The 24,450-nt window shown below is 39.7% G+C and overlaps 1 protein-coding gene across 14 annotated transcripts in view; it reads left to right on the top strand.

Annotated features, from left to right (window-relative positions):
- The window catches only part of ROBO2 (roundabout guidance receptor 2), a 1,336,704-nt gene that overhangs the window by 756,490 nt on the left and 555,764 nt on the right, over positions 1-24,450 (top strand). The window contains exon 1 of one of the 14 annotated variants that reach the window (XM_060770523.2): positions 17,783-18,799. The exons of the other annotated variants lie outside the window; for them this stretch is intronic. Coding sequence (XP_060626506.2) covers positions 18,736-18,799 — 64 coding nt within the window. The 5' untranslated portion in view covers positions 17,783-18,735. Of the gene's footprint in view, positions 1-17,782; positions 18,800-24,450 lie in introns of those variants that run through there. 14 annotated transcript variants of the gene reach the window in all.

Below are 24,450 nucleotides of genomic sequence, written 5' to 3'. Positions count from 1 at the left end.
ATTTACTTTAATAATTTTAAGTGTGCTGTTATTATTAATAGTTTAATTCTGATAGAAGGAGCTCATCTGCGCTCTCCCCAGATTCAAACCTGTGACCTGTCAGTCTTCAGTCCTGCCGGCACAGGGGTTTAACCCACCGTGCCACTGGGGGCTCCACTGCAGATGAGATAAATAAATAATGACCAAATAGTGGACAAAATCTTAAACATTACAATATACACAAAAGAACGCTTGCAACAAAATCAATGAACCGTCTTGTGACTGAAGATCTAATAGTTTTTATTGACTAGAAAAGCGTTGGCACTCACATGGCGCTGGACTGTAATCCCCAGCATTCTTCACCATTGGCTGTGGTGTAGAGGGCAACTAGGATTTGCAGTTCAATAACATCTGGAGAGCTGCATGATTCCTAGCCAGGAACAGAGTCTTATTCTTTCTGTTACAAGAGAAAGTCCTTGGACTGTAGACCATGGAAGCTTACATCATGATAAATGTGTTAATCTTTAGACGCCACAGGACTTGGTTTAGATACAGCAATATGCTAGCTATTCAACAGACTTGTTTCTTCATTTCCATTTTATTCTAGACATATTACCTCTAGAGTAGAGAAAGAGTCATCAAACACAGTCATATGTTTCTGTCTGGCAGAACACATGGTAAGCTTGTCCTTAGAGACCTGAATATAGCTATTAATTACATTCACTTTCCTCTTGTAAATTTCATCATCACTAACACAGTGCAGCTAAAAAGGCTTTCATCAATAAAACACTGACATATGAAATGGCTTTGAAGTTTTTATTCAACTGCATTGCAAGCAAAAATAGTCTGAAAATTCAAGGACGACAAGGCAAAGGGCTAGGAAAAGATGGAAGGAGCAAAAAAATCATTTAAAAAGCTAAACCATTTGAGATAATATCCAAATAGCAAATTAAGATTACCTATTCTGATGTCCTCTAGCCTCAGCATAAGAATGGTAGCAAGGATATTGCTTTGATGACCTCCAAGGGAGGGAGGTTCTCATAGCTGATGTCATGTCCTAGTTTTCTGGGCCAGGATGCAGGGAAAAGGGTAAACTGAGCCTATTTCAGGGTGGTTCTACCTCCCTCTCACTCCGTTTAGATTTTGTTGACACACACCTCTGCCTCCTTTCACAGTGTAAGTCTTCTGATGGCTTCAGGGCTTATAGAAAACCCCTCCATTTAGGTTGTTATTTTTTGTCTGCCCTCTAATGTTGTACAGGATGTGACAAGTACCTAAGAGTTGGTTCTTTAATAGGCCTCTTTAATGGGCAGATTTAGGGGAGATATGACTTCACTGAAAACCTTTGGCACCCATTTGGTGAAGGACTGGAATTTGGTACTGGCCCTAGGTATCATGTGATCAGGTGGTGATGAAAGTTACTATTCTTGGGCCTCAGGGTTTTCACTGTCTTCAGGAGCCATGCAGCTTTGAGAATGACACTCTTGGATCAGCCTTTCATCTTGATAGCTGGTCTGGGAATAACCCATTGATATGTTGAATTTCTCTCAGGAGGCTAAGATGTTTTCAACCAGGAAAAGCTGGGGTGTGACATCTAAGTGGGACCTGCTTCCCTAGCTGCTCCCATATCACATTGCCTCCCTCCACCATTTAGTTTTTTTTTTAATTACATGGGAGGAAATTAATAAAGTTCCCCATATTTTATCCCATTTTTTGTTTCAGGTCTCATTATTTCATTTGTTGGTCGGCAAATATATACATCTCTAAATCCATGGGCATATTGAGGAATGCCAGAATTGTTAATGGTGAACTTGGATAATAGGAAGTGAGAAATACAGACTTCACCCCAGTACCTGTGTGAATAATTTTTTAGGATCTTAAAAACTTTTTATAATGCTGTTGTACATTTCCAGCACTCTACAAAGAGTGGCATTCTCTGAAGGACTGGTCAGATTTTTATACAAAGGACTGGCACAGATATAGTAGTCAGTTTGCAACTGGACTTCAAAAATGCTGCCCAATAACTAATTCATACTTTTTTTTTCCTGTACCACACAGGTTACATCATTTTAAATCACATTTTAGTTATTTTATGCATTGTGTATTAGAGGGGACAATGAAAAATACTGTCAAATTCAAGTTGGAAACGTCAAGGTAAATACAAAAGTTTTGTAAGCAATGTTACCTACTTTTAGTATTTAATGACTTCATCAAACAATATAAAGCAAATGTCATTAGAATTTACTATGAATTTTGGAAAATCTCAGAGACAGTTCAGGTTCATGTCACTTTGCATCCCAACTGCTTTTTACAAGAGTTAACTTTTTTGCCCTTTTGGCTTTTTATTATAAGTAGACAACACAATATCTTTTTTTCAATAAAACTGCATAACTTAGTACACCATATTCTTTTTCATGCGATGAATCTTCACATCTTTTCTGAAAGAAAGAAGAAAAAGGAAGGAATTTTTTTGAAATTGTGAAGGAAATAGATTCTTTTGTTTTGATTATAGTTCTGATTTTTATAAAGAAAGATGATAAAAATATGCTGGATGTATTGTTCACAATTTTTTGATGCCTTGAAAGAATATATAAAATGAAAAATGATAAATTGCTGATGTTCATTGTAAATGATCTGATGGATACATATATTGCTAAGGTATAGCTAGTTGAAGAGTGCTGATAAGTGACACATCTGTTTCCTTTATTTCAATTACAAATAGGAATATCATATATTTCTTTCATATTTCTCATGAAGATTATCGACGTACCTTCACTCAGGCTTGTCAAGAATAGCAATTCACCATTCAACTCATAAAGGTCTCAGTCATTGTTCAAAAAGTATAACTTTTTTTCTACTTCACTGATGGAAATGCTAGCAAAGATATCTTGTACTTGCTCAGTTTCTTTGTGAAGTTTGACTGCTGCTAGGACTCCAGTGTTTTTAAAGGGATTGTTGTAAGAAGAATATAGCGGATTCTATATGAAGTAGCTGTTTTAAAACTTATGAAATGTATTATTTATTTATTTGCCATATTTATACTCTGTATTTCTGTACCCCAGCAGAAGGACTTAAGGCAGCTTACAATGGCACATACACAGTGCCTCAAAACAAAAAAAATCATCTTAAAATAGTTTAAAATTAGAACACATTAAACATGGTTAAAATACATTCAAAGATAAATACCATTTCACTGCAAAACTCTGGGATGAGGAAACATTTTTTTTTTTTAAAAAATGTTCTTCTAAGATTCCTGATACACACTCATTTTTTGTCTTAAAGAATTGCCAGGAGAAATATTTGTGAACCTCTTTATTTAATTTATTTGAAATATTTTTATTCAAAGATTTTATAAAGTAATAATAAGAGAAGGTATAGATTTTACAGAGCCCCCAGTGGTGCAGTGGGTTAAAGCACTGAGCTGCTGAGCTTGTTGATCGAAAGGTCGCAGGTTCGATTCCGGGGAGCGGCGTTAGCTTCCGCTGTCAGCCCTAGCTTCTGCCAACCTAGCAGTTCGAAAACATGCAAATGTGAGTAGATCAATAGGTACTGCTCCAGCAGGAAGGTAACGGCGCTCCATGCAGTCATACCGTCAACATGACCTTGGAGGTGTCTACGGACAACGCTGGCTCTTCGGCTTAGAAATGGAGATGAGCACCACACCCCAGAGTCAGACATGACGACTGGACTTAATGTCAGGGGACTACCTTTACCTTTACCTATAGATTTTACATCAAAAGTGGGAGAACTTTATTGTTATGGTTAAGAGAATAGTAGGAAAGGAAAAGATAGTTGCAAGAAGGGGGGAGAAAATTTCTCCCCTCAAAAAAAAACCAAAAAAAAAAAAAGAGAAAAAAGGGAAAAAATATTTGTTGACTTCCCTCTAATCTTCGTTGGTCTTTGATATCTTGTGTCTATATTTCTGAAAAAATAATTTACTCCCCCTCTGTTTTCTCTTTATTGTAATTTATTTTTCAGATGATAATCTCTATTTTACATTGTCTAAAATAGTCTTTTACCGGATCCCAGTTTGTACGTTTCTTCGGTAATCCTTGGTTTGGAATTAGCCAGTATGTCAGTTCATCCATGTTCATTATCTCCATGATTTTGTTGTGCCATTCTTCCTTATGTGATGTTTCTTTCAATTGCCACTTCCTAGCAAATACAATTCTTGCTGCAGTGGTAAGATAATTGAATAATTTTTCCTTGTTTTTCTCTCCTGCAAAGTCAAGCATACCTAGCAGGAAAACCTCTGGTTATTTTTTAATTTGTATTTTTAGGATTTTTTTGGATTTCTTTTTTAATGGTATTGCAGAAATCTTTAGCTTTTGGGCAGGTCCACCAGGTATGGAAAAAAGTGCCTACTTGTTGATTACACTTCCAGCATTTGTTTGATACATTTTTATAACATCTTTATTTAATTAATATTTTATCTTCTTCCCAAATGGGATCAAAAGCAGCTTACAATAGAAGTTAAAGCAAAACTCCAAGAACAATATATAGTAGACATTTTTTAAAAAAAAAATTAAAAAGCCAATCTAGTTAAAAGTTTTTAAATACATCCAGAAGGTATCATAAGTAACCCATGAAACACAGACAAAAACTTGACATTAAAAATGGAAACATCCCAAAACCAGTTGCAAAGCATTTCAGTATTCTTGTAAATTCACTTTACTCACTAGTCTTATCCTCCAAATTGTTGCACCCACCCATAATGAGACTTGAATTATACTATTGGTCGTTGGTGTTGATGCTTGTTTTATATATTGTTATTATGTTGTTTTTATTGATGTTATGCATTTTAATGTGTTACTTTTTTAATTCTGTTGATTGGACTTGGTCATGTACGCAGCCCCGAGTTCCTTCGGGGAGACGGAGTCTGGGTATAAAAATAAAGTTGTTGTTGTTGTTGTTGTGGTTGGGAAGAAAGGGAAACAGTTGAATTGAATTATAATCATGATTTCCAGTCCTTTAGGAAAAGTATAAAACAGTAATGATCTCTTGATACATTGCATATATTATAACAAGAAATTTGTTACTACACATATAACAAAAGACAAGTTCTCAGAGAAGGTTCTGAACACAAGGAAATTGTCTTCTAGTAAGCAGATCTATTGCTTCCACATATCACCATTAATTGACTACTGTGAAAATCTGAAACACCTATATCACCTCCTTTTGAAAAGGCTGTTAAAATAAAACAGATGGATTGGCAGGTAAGAAGAATATAAATTAAAAGATGATTCATGTACATAGAAATACGAATATGGGAATGAGATGCCTAAAATATCACAGTCTAAATTCTGTTCTTATTGCAAAAAGAAAGTTTAATTGCTAAAAGGATGAAAGTTGTGAAGTAAGAAAAGAGAATTAAAAAGATAGGCTTTTTAGTAGAGTATAAATACTATTGGAAGGTTAGAGGGACGGAATCACAATTGACCACTGCAGCTCAGCTTTCTTACCACTGAGGTCTTATCTTCTGTTATATTGAGAAACCAGGATGCATCTGCACTATAGAATTAATGCAGTTTGACACCACAGTAACTGCCAATGTTCAATTCCATGGAATATTGGGATTTGTAATTTGGTGAGGCACCAGCACTATTTGGTGGAGAAGGGTAAAGAACTTATAAAACTACAACTTCCATGATTCAACAGGACTGAGACTTGGCAGTTAGTTATGTAACACTGCATTACATCTACAGTGTAAATGCAGCCCCAGATAGAGTGTGCGCGCACACATACACACACAGAATACTTGAGCAACTGTTGGTTATTAAACTGCACAGTCTGAAAACATATGCTTCTATATAATACAGTGATACCTTGACTTAAGAGTTTAATTCATTCCACGGCTGAGGTCTTAACTCAAAACACTCTTCAATGAAATGCATTGAAATGCTATTAATCCCTTCCAGCCCTCATTTTGCACAAAATTGTGGCAAGGAAGCACATTTGAGGCAACAAAATCTGTGTGGCCACTGTAATAGCAAAGCAAAACATACAAGTTCACATGGAACAATAAAAAAAGAAAGATCAGCTTTAAAATGGTAGTAGCACAAAGTTGTGGCACAAAGTTGTGGCAAGGAAGCACAAAGTGAAGCATCATTTTCTTCATACTGTACTCAATCCAACCTCCTTCCTTCTCTTACTCTATGTCTCCCTCCCTCTCTTTTCATGAAGCCAAACATACCAGGAATAGAAACCACACAAAATCAACTAACACAAGGTTCCTTAAAGCAGACAAGAGCAAAGCAAACAGCAAACTCTCAAAGTGGACAAGAGCAAAGCAAACAGCAATATCCCAAAGCAGACAAGAGCACAAGGCACGAGGCATGGAAGTGCCTTCCTTGAAGCCCTAAAGCCCTGTACTGTCATGCTAGAGCTCTTTCTGGTGCTACGTCTTAACTCAAAACACTGCTGTTATGTCAAAGCAAAACCCAGGCCAAGCCTCAGATTACTGAGTTAAAAAACTTGCTGAAATTAAGGAAAATAGCCTCAATTAATCTCATGGTTACGTTGGCTGCCTAATTGGGGCTATGTGACTTTTGTTGAGATTTGTATGCATGTTTTTGTTCTCCGTATTGATTTGTTTCTAAATTCAATGCGATCCATTAATGATGTCTTGCCTTATAGGCATATGTAATTCACTGGATAGGATAAAGGTAGACATGTGTTATGCTAGAGATGCTTTGGAAGCTTGAGCTTTCTGCATGGTACTTATCACAGCTCTTGGCATACAACAGCTATACATGATGTTGTTGATCGCATCCATGGGTAATGATAGCATTAAAGGGAGAAATTGTTGGCATAAAGTAAGAATTACAAATTCAGCTGGTTTGTTGTAATTAGCTTGATTAACTCCATTTTGACAATAGCTGATATATCACTCTTTGCCTGTATTGTTTTGCTGAACATTGCCATTTGTGCTATGCTAGAAATGCTGTGACTTCAATATCATGTGCCCAGGCACACCCCCTCTGATGTTACAGCTACAGTGCCAAACCCTGAGATCATTCTTGTAAACAACTAGCAATCTGTAGCTTCATTTTAGGCAGGTCACACAGATAAGAATTACCACATGTATATATTAGCTCATGCATGCTCACACTTTTCTTCTTTGTAGCTCTGAAGTTGTATGAAATACTGGTGCTTGAAATAAACTCTAACTCTAGCAGTGCTGTTAGTACTGTGCCTGGTAGTTCATTTGGCCAAGGTTATTGTTTGTTGTCTGTTGTCTACTTCCTTAGTTTCAAGGTTTATCCTAGCTTTGTGTTCCACTTGAGAGAATATTGTAGGGATCGTATTTAATGATAAGAAGAAGAAGGAGAGGGAGACAGAAGGCCTGATTCTTGCAGCCCAAGAGCAAGCCATCAGAACAAATGCAATTAAGGCCAGGATTGAAAAATCAGCTGATGACCCAAAATTCAGACTGTGCAAGGAAGCTGATGAAACCATGGATCATATCCTCAGCTGTTGCAAGGAAATCGCACAGACTACAAACAGAGGCACAACTCTATGTCCCAAATGATTCACTAGAACGTATGTCACAAGTACCACCTACCAGCAGTAAAGAATTGGTGGGATCATAAACCTGCAAAGGTAGTGGAAAATGAACACACAAAAATACTGTGGGACTTTCGAATCCAGACTGACAAAGTTTTGGAATATAATACACCAGACATCACTATTGTGGAAAAGAAAAGAAAAAAGAATTATTGATGTTGCCATACCGGGTGACAGTTGAATTGAGGAAAAACAACAGGAAAAGCCCAGCCATTGTCAGGACCTCAAAATCGAACTGCAAAGTCTGTGGCATAAACTGGTACAGGTGGTCCCAGTGGTCATTGGCACACTGGGTGCTGTGCCAAAAGATCTCAGCCAGCATTTGGAAACAATAAACATTGACAAAATAATGATCTGTGAATTACAAAAGGCCACCTTACTTGGATCTGCGCGCATCATTCGAAAATACATCACACAGTCTTAGACGCTTGGGAAGTGTTTGACTTGTGATTTTGTTATACGAAATCCAGCATGTAGATCTCTTTTGCTGTGACATACTGTGGTTTTGTGTCAGTAAAATAATAATAATAATAATAATAATAATAATAATAATAATAATAACTTCCATCCCCCAAAAGGGATTTGGGGAGGCTTACATGAGGACAAGCCTGATCAACACAGTTAAAATATCAACGTAGTTAAAATAGACAACATTATGAAATAATATAAAACACCAACCCAATAGCAGATTATAAAAACAACCATCGAGCAACAACCAATGGTCTTAAAGAGTAAGTAGTTTCTGGGCTCAGGTGGTGGGTTGGTGCAAATCAGTTGTGGGGTCAGAGCTAGTGGATAAAATGAGAAAGAATTAGGTATAGGGCAACATGACATAGAACACTATATCTCTAGGTAGGGAACAGTAGAAAAGTACAAGGACTAGATTTTAAATTCCAGTTTTCAGACTGTGCTCTTTTATAACCAATAGTTGCTCAAGTATTCATACCAAATTTAACTACCACATACCACTCTCTCATCCATTCATTTAACATTCTCTCGCTGTGTGTGTGTGTGTGTGCTCTATCTGGAAAACTCAATATGTACAATTTACATTTAAGTCGCAAGATTTTTTGGGGGATGAAAATGAGATAGCTATGGATAGTAATGGAAGGCAGTGCGGTTCCTCTTTTTTCTTTTGTTAAGGATGGGTATTTTTATAGAATAACATAGTTACAAATAGGAATATACTGCTGTATTTTTATTATTTTTTAATGCAATTCTCTTGCTTTTATTTTAAAGAACAGTAAGATGGACTATATCACTGGAACACTTTTGAACTCTGTCACTTAGAAGCACATATCCCCATGTATGTTTTTGTAATGCATGGAAGGGTTTCCTTTTCTGCATTAAATGACAAGCATCCTGGTTATTTCTAGAGTTTGTTTCTTTAATGTTAACAGTAATTAACAGAGGGGTATTTTTCCATTTGTGAAAATAAGGAGGCATAATTTATACTTTTATTTTTAAATAGCTTAAAGTCTCACCACCCTTTGGCAGGCAATGCAGTCTTCTTGATTTACCTTAATGTTGATTTAATTTGCTGGATTGCTCCAGCTCCACCTGGCTGATTACAGTTCTTTTTCTTTCTTTTTCTTTTCTAAGTCAGGTGTCTGAATGCATGACATTATGGGCTTCCCCACAAGATGTGCACCTCTGTGTTGTCCTGTAAAAACATCTCTGAGGCTGTATTCTTGATGTTTATGCTTGGTTTTACAGAGTATTCATCATAATATAATAATATACTTTATTTATATTCCACTCTATCTCCCCAAGGGGACTCAGAGTGGATTACAGAATAAAAACATGGCAGATATTCAATGCCGTTAAACAATTAACAACAAAGACAGACAGTACATAGACAGAGGCAAAGGCTTCCCCCTTTTCATCTCTGGCATCTGGAGGCTGTGCTTGACTGTGGCCATGGGGAAATGCTCTTGTTCCATTTTCCATGTTGAGAAGCCTGTTGTCTGTGGATGCCTTCTTGATCGAATTGCTGGCATGTCTGCATGGATTCCTTTTACCTCCCTGACAAAGCTGTACCAATTTATCTACTGACATTGCTATTTTTGAACCGCTAGGTTGGCTGAACCTAGGGTGAATGGCAGGAATGCACCCCATCTGTGGCTTTGAATTGCCGACCTTCCAATCAGCAACATTTTCTGCAGCTGGCAGTTTAATACACTAGCACTAATAGGTCATATTTTTAAAATTTATTCTTGGACTTTTCCCTTGCCAGATATATCTCATGATGTCTTTATTCCAGTCTCTAAGTAGATTTTGGTTTCTTATTATTGGTAGATTTTAGAAAAGAAAGATCATTTTCAGTAATATTTTCATTTTCACACTTGCTATACCTTTAACTTTACCTTATGCTTCCCAGAAGCGGTAAATTAAGGGTTTTCCAATTTTCTGAATCTTTTTTAATTTCTTTCCAACCATTCTTGAGTTGGGAGTATAGTAACTTCTTTGGAAGATGGTGATTGGACATTTGGACAATGTGACCAGTCCAGTGTAGTTGATGGCTGCATTTACATACATACATTGCATGAACAAACCTTTTCAATTCATACTTTATCCATAGCTGTGGATATCTAAACTGACAACACTGAAAAAAAATCAGCTCCTCTTCTAGCTCCTAAGAAGACATTCTAAATGTATATGCATATAACAAGCTTGTTTCTCAGGTAATCTCTTCCTCACCAATTATAAAAGCAATGCTATTACATATGCCATAGAATAAATATGTTTTCAAATCATTGTATGGTATTTACCCTTCAACTGATTTTAGTTGCAAAAGTTTTTAAAAAGATAAATCATAAAGCCACATAAAAAATTTAGACAGAAAACTGAATTAGATTGGCAGTGAAAAATTGTATGGCTAACACATCGATTCTGATTTGAAAGCATTTCTAGAGACAATGCAATATGTAATTCTATTGGTGAAGTGAGACAAGGCATTCTCAGACAAAACTAATATAGAAATCCTACAAATAATATTGTTAATACTCCACTGATATGTATAACTGATGACAATAGTGTTGACAGCATCATATTGGAAAAAAGAACTACAGCATGATGGAAACATTACAGTCCACTCATAGAGTCAGAAAAAGAGCTCTGATGTTATGACTGTAGTCACATTGATAGAACAAATTCATATGACATCTTCATAAATCAGGAACAATGTGGAGCAGGCAATGCATTTTTATCACTGAGGGACCTTAAATGATTATAGCATTGAATAGATACAGTCATGAAGAGAAGAGTAACATTGAGGACGGAGTGTAATTTTGGCTGCATAAAAACACTACTATATATAACAAAGAATTTCACACAAAAATTGATGTCATATAAAACATGTAATTTCACACAACAATCCCATTGTTTCCGTGCACATATATACATGGGGGGGGGGGGGGAGATACACACATTGAATGAGCTTGGGCCAGTCATCCTTTAATCCTAAAATTCTTCATAGGATAAGGAGAAAATGCACATGGAAACAATGTACTATAGTTTGAACTCTTTAGAAGAAAGCTACACTATAGAACAATGTATATAAGAACCTGTATTCAGGTGTGTGTTTATTCTTGATATGGAAGCCTTTGATGTGAACACAATTGTAAGAATTCTAACATTGATGTCATACATCAACATACAACAATGGATCAATGGTGAATATGGCCAAATCATAAATTAACCATAAACTAACTCAGAGAAAACAGTAATTTAATATTGTAATTTAATATTTTAATATTTTTCCAGCCACCTGTTAACATTGTGGGTGTACTGGCAACATTTTTGACCTGCCGAAGAGCTGGTGTTGTCCATAGACTCCTCCTAGGTCATGTATCCAACATGACTGCATGGAATGCCGTTACTTTTCCACCAAAGCTGTACCTATTGATCTACTCACATTTGCATGTTTTTAAACTGCTAGATTGGTAGAAGCTGGGGCTAATAACAGGAGCTCACCTCATCCTGCGGATTCAATCTGCTGACCTTCCAGTCAGCAAGTTCAGCAGCTTAGCAGTTTAACCCACTGCACCATCGCAGCATTGTTACATATTGATTATAGTGACATTTAGTTCTGGTTGGTGAGAAACTGAATTAATTATGCAAAGAAATGAATAGTGAATTCATATTTTTCAATCCATATTAGGTGTACAAATGTCCTTGAGCATGCACTAGAGTCAAACAATCAAAAACAGACTTTATTGCAACATCTTTGAAGCAATGTAGAACTGATGGATCTGTGCAATATACTGTCCCATCTACAGATCAAACCTTTCAGATTAAATTATACAGAGTACTTTGTGCATTTTTGAGAAGTTCAACAAATAAAATTTCGTTAAATTAGCTGCCCCATTTTAATAAATAGGGAGAAATGTTCACCTGTACCAAGTCCTTGAAATGTCCAGTTTAAAAGGAATAATATTCACATCTTATTATGCCTATTGCTGTCACTGGGGTGATTTATGGTTTTCCAGTATTGCCAATTCAGAAGAACATGAACAAAGAAGGTTATTTTGATCACCCCACCTTTGTTATATTTAATTACAGTTTCTTATATGAAGTGTATTACAAATATTTTTGTCTTAGGGTCATATCGTGAATACAGAATAATAGTTTCCCAATTTCCACAAAAATTATTCAGAGCTGTCACACAGTTATGCAATCAGGAATCAGCTTGTTTAGAGAATCAACATAGTCCTTTAAGAATTACATTGTAAATGTATCCAAAATGCTACTTCTTATGGTTATTGCATAGTTTTTTTAATGTAAACAAGTTTTTAGAACCCTTTAAATCAGCTTGTACTGGGCCTGAACCTTTAGTTAACTCTAAGTGTACCGTATTTGAACATATTTCCTTCGAGGAGAGAGGGTGGTCTATAAATAATAATAATAATAATAATAATAATAATAATAATAATAATAAAATTATCATATAAATAGTTTCTACCAATAAAATAGGAAACAAAACTGATGTTAAAAGAAAAGAAGTTAGCAGCATTTCTGAATTTGCCTATTACATTTTATGATTATTTATATTCAGGATGTCAATTTTTTTTAATGCTCTTGATATTTCATTTGTATCAATGACTGTTTATTGCATATTATTCAGAACTACACAGAAACATTAAATATTTTTATTTAAAATCAGAATATGCAGCAAAACCCAAAGAACGCACCAGATCAAAAACAAAACAAATCAAAATGCCAACCAAAATGTTGCAATTTCCAAAGATTAGATATTTGTAAGAGTAAATGTAAAGTATGTGGAAGCATGTGACATTTGAATTAGTTCTAAGAAAGCCTATACTGGATGGGCTGGAAACTGGGTGAAGAGTAGGAAAGGTCTGTTTCAACTTTAGGAAATGAGAATATGTTTTAAAATAGGCTAGCATAAGCGTAAATTTTGCTTTGGTAGCTTAATGTTATTATTTTTTTATTATTATTATTATCTTTGTTTTTGATGGGCTGTATATGCTTCTGTGAAAGAAGAAGAGGGGAGGAAAGAAAAGACTAGTACTTAGTTTAGCCTTTAAACAAAAGGTTTTAACAGAAAACAAAGATGCAGTATATATTATATATAGTATATGAAAGCAAGAACTACTGCCAGTTATATTCCAGTAGGGGGAACTAAAGATTCACCATCTAACACTGCTTTTGGAGCCAAGACCTATGTGTATTCCTGCAACCCACTGTCTAATATCAGTGCTAATATCAAATGCTTAATAACGTCTCTGTGATCACGCATGGCCTCAGCTTCAGTTTATGCACTAAAGTGACAGGCAGTATGCAAACATAAACCTTACACCTTAACCTTATCACCTCTGTCCCTTTTGGAGTTTGAGGTTTTTGCACATATTGTTCCCTTTTTGCATTTTTCTTTTCTTGCCTTGCTCTTTTTTCTCCTAACTGAGCCTTTCTAACCTGTACATCTCACTTAAGATTATTTTCCCTCTTCCAATATATGGAAATATTACCTCAATATCTTCCTCTCATTGCTGTAGGTATAAATTTACACTCTGGGAACATTGTGTAAAGCTGCCTGATTTTTTTCTCGCCCTGTTCACACATATAACAAGAGCACGAACCACTTAGAAAGAGGATGATGATGGCAACCTAGCTTGCATAAATAGATTTAAAACCAAAGATAGGTATTTAGTTGTTTATACATTGCTGGTATGATACATATTTTCAAAGAAATCTGATGCAGTGGGCTGTAAGCTATGGAAACTTATACCACAGAAAATGTGTTATTCTGTAAGGTGTTAGATGAGGCTTTGTTGTTTGCATTTAAATACATTATTCAGAGACTGAAAACAAAGAGTAGGGAAACACAGAAGCTGCACAAAAATAAATAATGCATTTATTGTTGACCTAGTTTTGCAAATGCTGATACACACACAGTGTAATCCTTACTCTGAAGAAAGTCCCGTGTGATCAATGCAGGCTATCTTCAAATTGGCATGTACAATCATGGTATACATGAGAATTCCTAAAAAGTTTGTGAGTGGCTTAAAAGCCTAAGCAAGGCAATTCAATGCTATTATGTATAATTATTGTATGCTACCATACATGGCTACTTTTTTGCATAGGGTGATTACAATGTGCTGAGTTCAATATACTGTGTTCTTGCACACTCAGAAATCAGATGTCTATCTACTTTCAATTCTTGACAACATGCATGTTTGCCAAATTTGATTCAACCACACCCATAAGATTAATGTGTGATATGAGGCAGGGGATATGCCTGGTTCATAGTGATTAGAAACAATGCTATTCTCAATTTTGTCATGGGATCTCCATCTGGGGTATCCTAAGATAGGATAGGGCATTTCAAATAGACTTCTGTGTATGTTTTTGTCTATAGCATCCATGGACAAAGATAAAAGGTTTTTGTTCTATAGATGTTTGTTCTTAGAAGGTCTGTGCTTACATGTTAACACGGCACGGGCAAACTTCGGCCCTTCGTGTGTTTTGAACGTCAATTCCCAGAAGTCCCAGTCAGCTTACCAACTGTGAGAGTTGAAGTCCAAAACAACTGGAGGGCTAAAGTTTTCTCAGGCCTGTGTTAACACAAATTAATAATTCAAATTCAACTTTGAAAAAAAAAAAACAGAAAAGGCCACACAGAAGTAAGTGATGACCTGCTCCCAATGCTTGCCAGGTGTCCTAACAGCTAAATTCTACATTTCTTTGCTTATCTTGAGTGGGACTTGTACTTTATTACTTGCACACAGAAAAGTAGCCTTCATGTGGTACTTAAACACAAGTAAGATTTTCAGGTAGCCACAACATGGTATAGAAATGCAAGAATGTAGTGTAAAAAGGTCCAATTGAAGTTTCATTGCCCTCTCACCCACAGGATTCTGTTTGAGGGCAGGACACTGCGGCTCAACTATACCTTCCTTGGGTGGGACTAACTTCTGACTAAATATACATTAGACCAGATGGTCGGCCAAACCTGAAGGGGACTTGGACCATGTGTTTTCCTTCTCTCACCAGTAGCACCTTGCTCTTATCACCTAACTTCAATGGGGCTTTCCTCTGGTCCATCCCTGACACTTTCCTTTTCAGGAACGGATTTCACGGAAGTGAAATGGGAAGAGGTGGGGTGCATCTATGCTGTAGAAATAATACAGTTTGTATTGGGGTCCCCTGGCTTGACAGCAGTTCATGTGAAAAAGATCTTGGAGTCCTCAAGGACAACAGTTAAACATGAGCTTAAAAAGTCAATGTGATATTGGTTTCATAAATAGGAGTATAGTGTCTAGATCCAGGGAAGTTGTGCTACCCCTCTATTCTGCCTTTGTTAGAACACACCTGGGATATTGTGTCCAATTCTGGGCACTGCAGTTTAAGGGAGATGTTGACAAGTTGGAATGTGTCCAGAGGAGGGGTGACTAAAATGACAAAAGGGTCTGGAGAACAAGCCCTATGAGGAGCTGCTTAAAGAGCTGGACATATTTAGCCTAGAGAAGAGAAGGCTGAGAGGAGACATGTATAAATATGTGAGGCGAAGTCATAGGGAGGAGGGAGCAGACTTTTCTGTTGCCCTGGAGACAAGGATGCAGAACAATGACTTCAAACTACAAGAAAGGAGATTCCACCTGAACATTGGGAAGAACTTCCTAACAGTGAGCACTGTTCAGCAGTGGAACTCTCTGCTCTGGAGTGTGGTGGAGGCTCCTTCCTTGAAGGCTTTTAAACAGGGGCTGGATGGAAGATAATTTTGCTCCCTCAGTGGCCCCTGCACTTTACCACTGTTCCTTGTCCTATAGATATAATGTTCTAACTCAGTGGTTCTCAACCTGTGGGTCCCCAGGTGTTTTGGCCCACAACTCCAGGAAAATCCAGCCTGTTTATCAGCTGTTAGGATTTCTGGGAGTTGAAGGCCAAAACATCTGGGGACCCACAGGTTGAGGACCACTGTTCTAAGAGATACTGCTCTTCTAGTCTGGGTTTATCATCTGGCTCTTACGCGTTTTCCAACTGCCTTGTCCTTACAACTTTATCACACAAGCCCCTGTCCACCCGAGTTTAGTATTTGATTACTTTTGTCAGGCTATTGGCTATTGTTGATGTTATTTTATGCTGTTTATAATGTTGCTTTTTAAAATGTTATTGTGTTATGCTTTTATATCTTAATCTATGTTTGATCGGGCTTGTCCCCATGTAAGCTGCCCCGAATCCCTTCGGGGAGATGGTGACAGGATACAAAAATAAAGTTATTATTCTTAAGATTATGGCCATCTGCCAGGAGTGTTTTGAATGCAGTTCTCCTGCTTTTTGGCAGGGGGTTGGACTGGATGGCCCACGAGATCTCATCCAACTGTGTGATTCTATGACCCCACTTGAACTGCCATGGCTCAGGGCTGGGGGGTCCCTGTGAGTCGTATTTTGGCGAGGCCTTTCAGGCTTCATCACACTAGAATCATAGAATCATAGAGTTGGAAGAGACCCTTAATCAAGAACAGGGGTCCTCAAGCTTTTTAAACAGAGGGTCAGGTCACAATCCCTCGAACTGTTGGAGTTTGAGGGATTATAATTTGAACATGAATGAATTCCTATGCACACTGAACATATCTTATTTGTAGTGCAAAAATCCACTTAAAATCCGGTTTCTGCCTCCTGCAGAATTCTGGGCTTTGTAGTTTAAGGAGGAGCCTTTAACAGCCTCACTAAACTACAAATCCCAGAATTCTACAGGAGGCAGAAACCGGATTTTAAGTGGATTTTTCCCCTCTAGTGTGATGAAAAGACACAAAGGCCTTTACAAAACTAAAACCCCAAGCATCCCATAGCATTGAGCCATGGCGGTTCAAGTAAGGTCAGACAGCATTAGTTCTACAATGTAGACCAGGCATGGGCAAACTTTGGCCCTTCAGGTCATAGAATCATAGAGCTGGAAGAGACTTCATGGGCCATCCAGTCCAACCCCTGCCAAGAAGCAGGAAATTTGCATTCAAAGCACCCCCGACAGATGCCCATCCAGCCTCTGTTTAAAAGCTTCCAAAGAAGAAGCCTCCACCACACTCTGGGGCAGAGAGTTCCACTGCTGAACAGCTCTCGCAGTCAGGAAGTTCTTCCTAATGTTCAGATGGAATCTCCATTCTTGTAGTTTGAAGCCATTGTTCCGCGCCCTAGTCTCCAGGGCAGCAGAAAAACAAGCTTGTGTGACTTCATCTCACATATTTATACATGGCTATCATGTCTCCTCTCAGCCTTCTCTTCTTCTGGCTAAACATGCATAGCTCTTTAAGCCGCTCCTCATAGGACTTGTTCTCCAGACCCTTGATCATTTTAGTCACCCTCCTCTATACACATTCCAGCTTGTCAACATCTCCCTTCAATGGTGGTGCCCAGAATTGGACAAAGTATTCCAGGTGTGGTCTCATCAAGGCAGAATAGAGGGGTAGCATGACTTCCCTAGACTTCCCTGGCCCTTTCCTTCTCTCTCTCTCTCCCCCCCCCCCTCAGCCGCTTAAGGAATGGTGGGAGTTGGAGCCCCAAACACCTGAAGGGACGAAGTTTGCCCATGCCTGATGTAGTAGGGAATAAGTAGGGAAGTGGGTGGGTAGGAGTGGTTCTACCTCCCCACTAAAGGGGATGCAGAGAGGGGCAAGTGACCTAGAGCCAACAGCAGAGAGAGGGAAAGGGGGATTGGGAGGGCTGACTGCCTGGGCTGTTGCCCCTCCAATCCTCCCTCCAGTGCTTGGGGGGAGGCAGAGGAGGGAGGAGACCTGCCTGCTTCGCCTTCTTTCCTCCGCGCAGCATCATCTCAGGAGGGAGGGAAGGAAGGAAGGAAGGAGGCAGGTTGAGAGAAGGCGAGGACCAGCCGCCGGCTTGAGAGCGTGTGGGTTCCTGTCTCTAGACTCTCTCAGTGTCTCTGCCTGTCTCCCTCTGGGCGGGCGCTCTCCTCCTCCTCATCGTCGCCCTTCTCCCTCCTTTCCCAACTGCACGGCCAGCGGTGGAGGCAGCGCCTGCTTCAGCATCAGCAGCAAAGCGCCTGGCTCCCCATCGCTCGCTCCCCCCTCGCCTCGCCTTGCCTCGCCTCGCCTCGCCCTCCTCCTCTTCCTTCGGAGGCACTTTGGGAGTTCCTGGCTTCCCTCCTCGCTCCGGGAGGGCGTCGTCTCCGTCGTCGGGGTCGGGTTTGGAGGGGGAAAGAAAGGCGAGGCCAAGGAGGGGCTCCGGAGTCCCTCCTCTGGATGGAAGTTGAAGGGAAGCAGCAACTCGGCAGCTTGAAGTGATTTGGGGAGGAGGAGGAGGAACAGCGGCGGAGTTCAGCCAAGCCCTGGGTTCTCTCCTTTTTCTTTCTCTCCTTCCTCCCCTCTTTCCCCACTTCGGAACTTTGAAGGAAAGCGCGCTTTCGAGGAAACCCAGACCCACTCCTTTGGCTTTTCTTTGGATTGCGACCAAGCCTAAGACGCGGTCCCCTTCGCGCCTCTGCCTTTCTTTGGACCGGAGGGGATTTCCATCGCCTCCCTCCCTCCCTTCCCTCCTCCCCTCCTTCTTCGCCGCATGGAGCTGCCAGGGTCCCGTCCAAGCTCTTCCTTCTCCACGTCTGCTTTGGAGTCGCCTTAGACGGGGAAAACACCCTCAACTTTGGGAAGCCGTCTTTGTTTCCGCCCTGCTTCTTCTTTTCATTTTGGGATTTGGATTGCCTTTGAATATGTGAACATGGGGCTGCTGCTGCTGCTGACGCCACTCCTGCTCTTTGGCATCCTGCATTTCCATGTCGAGGGTGAGTTACAAGTGTTGTCCGGCTCCTCTGGCCAGGTCTCCGGGTGGCTTTCTTGGAAGAGAGAGCAAAGGAAGCAAGGAGATTAGAGCAGCCTTCTTATGTTTTGGCTGGAAATCCTGGATGCTGCTGCTGCTGAGCTTTTGAAATGTTCAGAGAGTAGCAATGATGGTGATGTGTTGTTGAAGGCTTTCGTAGCCAGAATCAATGGGTTGCTTTGAGTTTTCCTGGCTGTTTCATGTTCCAGAAGCATTCTCTCCTGACGTTTCACTCACATCTATGGCAGGTTGTTGGGTCTGTTGGAAACTAAGTAAGGGAGGTTTATATATCTGTGGAATGTCCAAGGTGGGGGAAAGATCTCTTGTCTGCTTAAGGTAGGTGTGAATGTTGCAATTGGCCATCTGGATTAGCATTTAATAGCCTTGCAGTTTCAAAGCCTGCCTGGTTTCTTCCATGAGGAATCCTTTGTTGGGAGGTGTTAGCTGGTCCTGATTGATTCTTGCTCAGAATTCCCCTACTTTTGAAGTCTTGCTCTTTGTTTATTGTTCTTATATTATAGTTTCTTAAAACTCACCCACCCTGGAAATTCTACAGATATATAAACCTCACTTGCTTAATTTCCAACAGACCCCATGACCTCTGAGGATATTTATGTATTTATCATAGCAGAAGCAGTTGTAATGTATTTAAAAAGCACAAAGTTTAAAAACTTGGCATTATGTTAAATGTCTTTTGACCAGTAGCTGGCCACTCGGAGTGTCTCTGGTGTTGCTATAAGAAGGTCCTCCATTGTGCATGTGGCAGGGCTCAGGTTGCATTGTAATAGGTGGTCTGCTCTTCTCCACACACCTCTGAGGATGCCTGCCATAGATTTGGGCAAAATGTCAGGAGATAATGCTTCTGGAACATGGCTATTCAGCCTGGAAAACTCATAGCAACCCAATGATTGTGAGGATTGTAGTGGTGATGATGACTGATAGAAGGAAGGAAGGAAGGAAGGAAAGAAAGGAGGTGGATGTGAATGACTTTGGTTCTGCTAACCCAGTTCCCTTTCCCAGATACAGTCAATGAACATAAGCTGGAAGAAGCGTGGTGGTGGAAGACGTCAATCAGTTGTAGAAAAGGGGGGAAAAAACCTTCAGGATTTCAATCGCTACTGTTTTGACTCAACTTTTTATGTGGGAAATAGGTTGACATAGGGGTAATGGTGCCTTCAATGATTGAAGTGGTGAAGGAGAAATTTGCCCACAATGAAGTTTTCCTGAGTGGACTCTTTGTGAACCCTGCATGCATTTTAAAAAAGGACATTACTGTGTGGAATTGTGTGAAAAGGTGTGAAATAATCTGCCTGCGAGATGCATGTCCAGCAGAAAGTGTACAAAGTAGGGACTGGGAAAGAAAGTCTGTGGAAATCTCAGACAAGAGAGCTCCTGCCACATAGAGCAGCTCAGCTTTCCCTGTGAAAAGACAATGGGGATTTTAAACAGGTGCTGTAGGTGTCTGCCCTTTTGTAAAGGCAGGGTTTTTGTCTTTTGTTCAGCTTGCTCAGCTTCCCTAAACTTAACCCAAGATCTGCTCGCTGAATCTTCTGCCACATATTTCACAGGAGAATGTACAAAGCAACACAACACTGCTGGCTGCAGTGGTTCAAAGGAAGGATGCTGAGAAGAACTGTTAGATGAAGTCAACAGTGTGTGTTTTGATTTAGCAAGACATACCTCAATTGAGTTTGAAAACCCTCAGGTATAAATACATAGCCCAGAATGTGCAACTTAACAGTGTTTTGTGGACACTATTGTTACATCTTGTACACAACACTAAAGCTTTTTTCTGGGCAACAGGGGAGGGGGGGGGGGTGTAAGAACACAATAAATGGTACCCAGTCTTTTCCCATTGTTCTAATGTGATGGGTGGGCATGGCGTTTTCAAATGGGGTGGGATAAGGTGAGTGGAAGGGAATTGAAGGGTAATTCTTTGGTCCAGGATGTTTGATTTCATGGTTAGGTGGTGGGAGCAAACTTAGTCACAGCTCAAAGCTGGTGCTAAAAGCATTTAAGGTATCCATATCAAAGAGAGACCTGCCTTGTAAACACAGAATGATATTGTATTACTTACAATTACTTCACGCAGTTATGGGCTGCATAAGTACCACGTCTCCCTCCTGCCACACCCCTAGCAACGGAGAAGGGGAAACCGAATCCTGGAAAATGCTGGGAATGGAGGATATGTTCACAAGTCGTATAATGAATGTGTCATGTAATATGTCCCCGAGTTTCAGAAATTATAATACTGAAGTACAGTGCTGATATCTACATTGAAAATGGTTGTGCAACCTGAGAGCTTTGGGTTACACCAATGTACTTATTAGCCAGTGTTTAAAATTGTAGGTAGCAAGAAGGAATACAATTAAAGTGCTCAGTGGAAGTGACAGAGTGAATCACAGGAGCCAAGTGTTACCGAACGTAATTAATGTACCAGGCTGTTTAGAGATATAGGAAGCAAATGCAATTAACTAGCTTGGTAGAAGGACAGGAGCAAGGCATAATTTATTCAGATTTTCTTCCATAGAGAGCAGAACTTGGGCCTCTCTCATTTAAATTTATCATTCTACTGTAAGGCAAACCAGTGAGCAAACTCTTTGGATTTTTCTAGGAAAAGATGAAGTGGATGTAACTAAAATACACATTATAAGTACTTCAAGAGAATTCTTTGATTAGACTATACTAATTTCATTGGATACAATCCTGACTGTGTGTACGATTGTTGTTTTGTGCCTTCAACTCCAATTTCTTATTTATGGTGACTCTAATGCAAATCTGTAATGGCTAGATGTATTCAGAGAGAGGCTTGCTTTTTAGGTTGATAGAGTATGTTTCCATAGTCATGGTGAGATTCAAATCTTGGTCTTAAGAGTAATCAGAGATGTAGTCCAACATTCAAACCACTACACCAGTGATGACAAACATGTGACCCTCCAGATTTTTTGGATGTCAGCTCTCAGAATTCCTGACCATTGGACAAGCTAGCTAGGGCCTCTAGGAGTTGGAGACCCAAACATCTGGAGGGACACAAATTTGATACCCCTGCACTGCATTATGTGTAGAATTACACACAACATTTTTCAGTTATTTTCAGCCTAAAACAAGCATGAAGGAAGTCTACATCTGTGTTTTTTGGCATAATGATGAAGTATGAATTACACTGACCACTTAGGTTGTGTGCAATTAGATTAGCCCTGTGGTGGTTACATGCTGCATGGGGCTAATCTGGTTTGACCCAGTGCAAGGCTGCCTTATCACAGTCTTTCACAAATTAGGTTCAGTTGAGGGAAGGCCTGAATCCTGACACTAACCAGAATTGGCCACAACTGTCTTGACTGCCATCCCATGCTCCCTTAGGTGGCCTAGGGGCATGGGATGTTTGTCCCCTGTCATTCTCCTGTGTATGTCACAGCTGTCTCCAACCACAACACACCAAACACACCACACAATGCACCAGGTGCTCTAGACAGCCATGACATGAAAGTGGTGAAAACCTTTAGGTGGCCCTCTCAGTTCTCTTTTTTCAATCTCCTTCTCTTGCAAATGATAGCAAGGAAAGTCACACAGATACATCAACCAGTTAGGAAAGACAAAGAGAAACCAAAAGACAGAAATGCAGACAGACTGATAAAACAAAATGAGGAGAAATCATAGGTGCATCATGCACTTTCTCTGAGCACATATACCACGTATACTTGTGTATAAGTAAAAAGCATGATAAGAAACCTCCCTCCCCACAAATAGCTGGGTCAACTATAGATGTGTCAGTCCTGGAATATAGACTCAGGGCCCATCCAGACAGGGCACAAAATGCACGCCCTCCTGTATGTTTCCCTGGGGTATCCAGATGACACCTCAGGTAATCGCGACTGCATTTGACTCAAAGCAGGAAGACCCTGATTTGTCACAAATTAATTAGATAGCCCATTAAACACATGCATGTTTTTTTGAAATGCCCAAGTCTAATGGGCTATGGCCCTTTGTGGACAGGCCCATGGAGTGTCCTGGGACTTCCCTGTGGTCTGTCCAAATATGCATCCCACACCTTCTGGGCTCCCCTAGCTCAAAAGGTGTGAGACTTCCCAACCCCCCCCCCCCCCCAAGCCCTAAAATGGCCAAAAATTTACCAGGCCTCCTTTAGGCCTCACAGCGCAGTTCCTGGAATGTAGCATTACACACGAGGAAGCAAGGGGAAGGCAAGAATAATTCCCTCCTCCCTCGCTTTCTCGCCAGGAAGTATGCAGCAAGGCCAAATAGTGGCCAGTAAGTTATTTTTTACTCCCCCCCCCCTGTTTTAAAGAGGTTTTGGGAGGGGCTGGGAGCTGTCTCCCTGTCCTCCTGGAAGACCCTGGAAGGACATCTGGACACCCAACCTAGAAACCATGCACTTTCCTGGGCATGTCTGGACTAGAACCCGGGAACATTTGTGCTTTTGTTCCTGGGTTAAACTGCTGTCTGGAACCACCCTAGGTGTGAAGTCAGTAACAAAATGCAGAAACAGGTAGCTCTAACATAGGCATGGTCAAACTTCAGCCCTCCAGTTGTTTTGGACTCCAACCCATACGATTCTTAACAGACAGTAAGCTGTTAGAAATTGTGAGGATTGAAGTCCAAAGCACCTAGAAGACCTAGGTTTGCCCATGCCTGCACTAACCCCATTACCTTTCCCTAGACCAAACCAGTGAAAGAAAGGCAGCCCTTCCTAGCTTCTCTACTTTCTTTTTCAGCCCATAGGATGTTCATTAGCAACATCAGTCCAAAGAATTTAGTGTGCCTGCCATTTTGGTTTCTTGAGTTTGAAAAGAGCAGCAAAGGCCATTTTTAATAAGGGACTCCTGTATAAATTTCTCCACAGAGACTGCAGAAGACAGATTTAATAGGGCTGCCCCTATAGAATGAGTTTTCTTTCAACAATAAATAAATAAATAAATAAATAAATAAATAAAGGAAGGAAGGAAGGAAGGAAGGATTTGGTTGTGCTGCACAGAATGGTAATGGTTGGGAATGAGGATGTATGAACATTTTGTTTCAGTTTAGATTAGTTAAGAATGCACAAAAGTCTCCAAAGTTCTTAATAAATGGGGTGGAAAGAACTTGGAATTTTGAAAAGAGAAATAAAATCTGAAAGAAAATAAGACACATGTCATTTTCCAGCACCAGATAGTTTTCTTCAGAAAACCGCAAGCACTATCTCAAGCAAATATTGACAATTTATTCACACAGTCATTACTTGCAGCAATAGCCAATGTAGTGAAGCAACCAAGTTTTTTTTTCTGGCTATGGCCCTGCTTGGTACCTAGGCAGACTGTCTTGCATGTGCTTTTGTAGATCCTTTGTACCCTATATTTTATAGCACCCTATATTTGTAGGTGACTATTTGAAATTTCTTACATTGCACCCCCTCCCCAGTGACAGTAAGCAAGCATTAAGCATGGAAAAAACATAACTAAGGAACAAGTATTCTCTATTAAAGTCAAAGCCCCACTCTCCTCCTCCTCCTCCTCCTCCTCCTCATAGAATCATAGAATCATAGAATCAAAGAGTTGGAAGAGACCTCATGGGCCATCCAGTCCAACCCCCTGCCAAGAAGCAGGAATATTGCATTCAAATCAC

Source organism: Anolis sagrei, chromosome 3 (assembly GCF_037176765.1).
Source record: "Anolis sagrei isolate rAnoSag1 chromosome 3, rAnoSag1.mat, whole genome shotgun sequence".
NCBI classification, from domain to species: domain Eukaryota; kingdom Metazoa; phylum Chordata; class Lepidosauria; order Squamata; family Dactyloidae; genus Anolis; species Anolis sagrei.
This window is presented reverse-complemented; position numbering and strand designations above follow the sequence as displayed.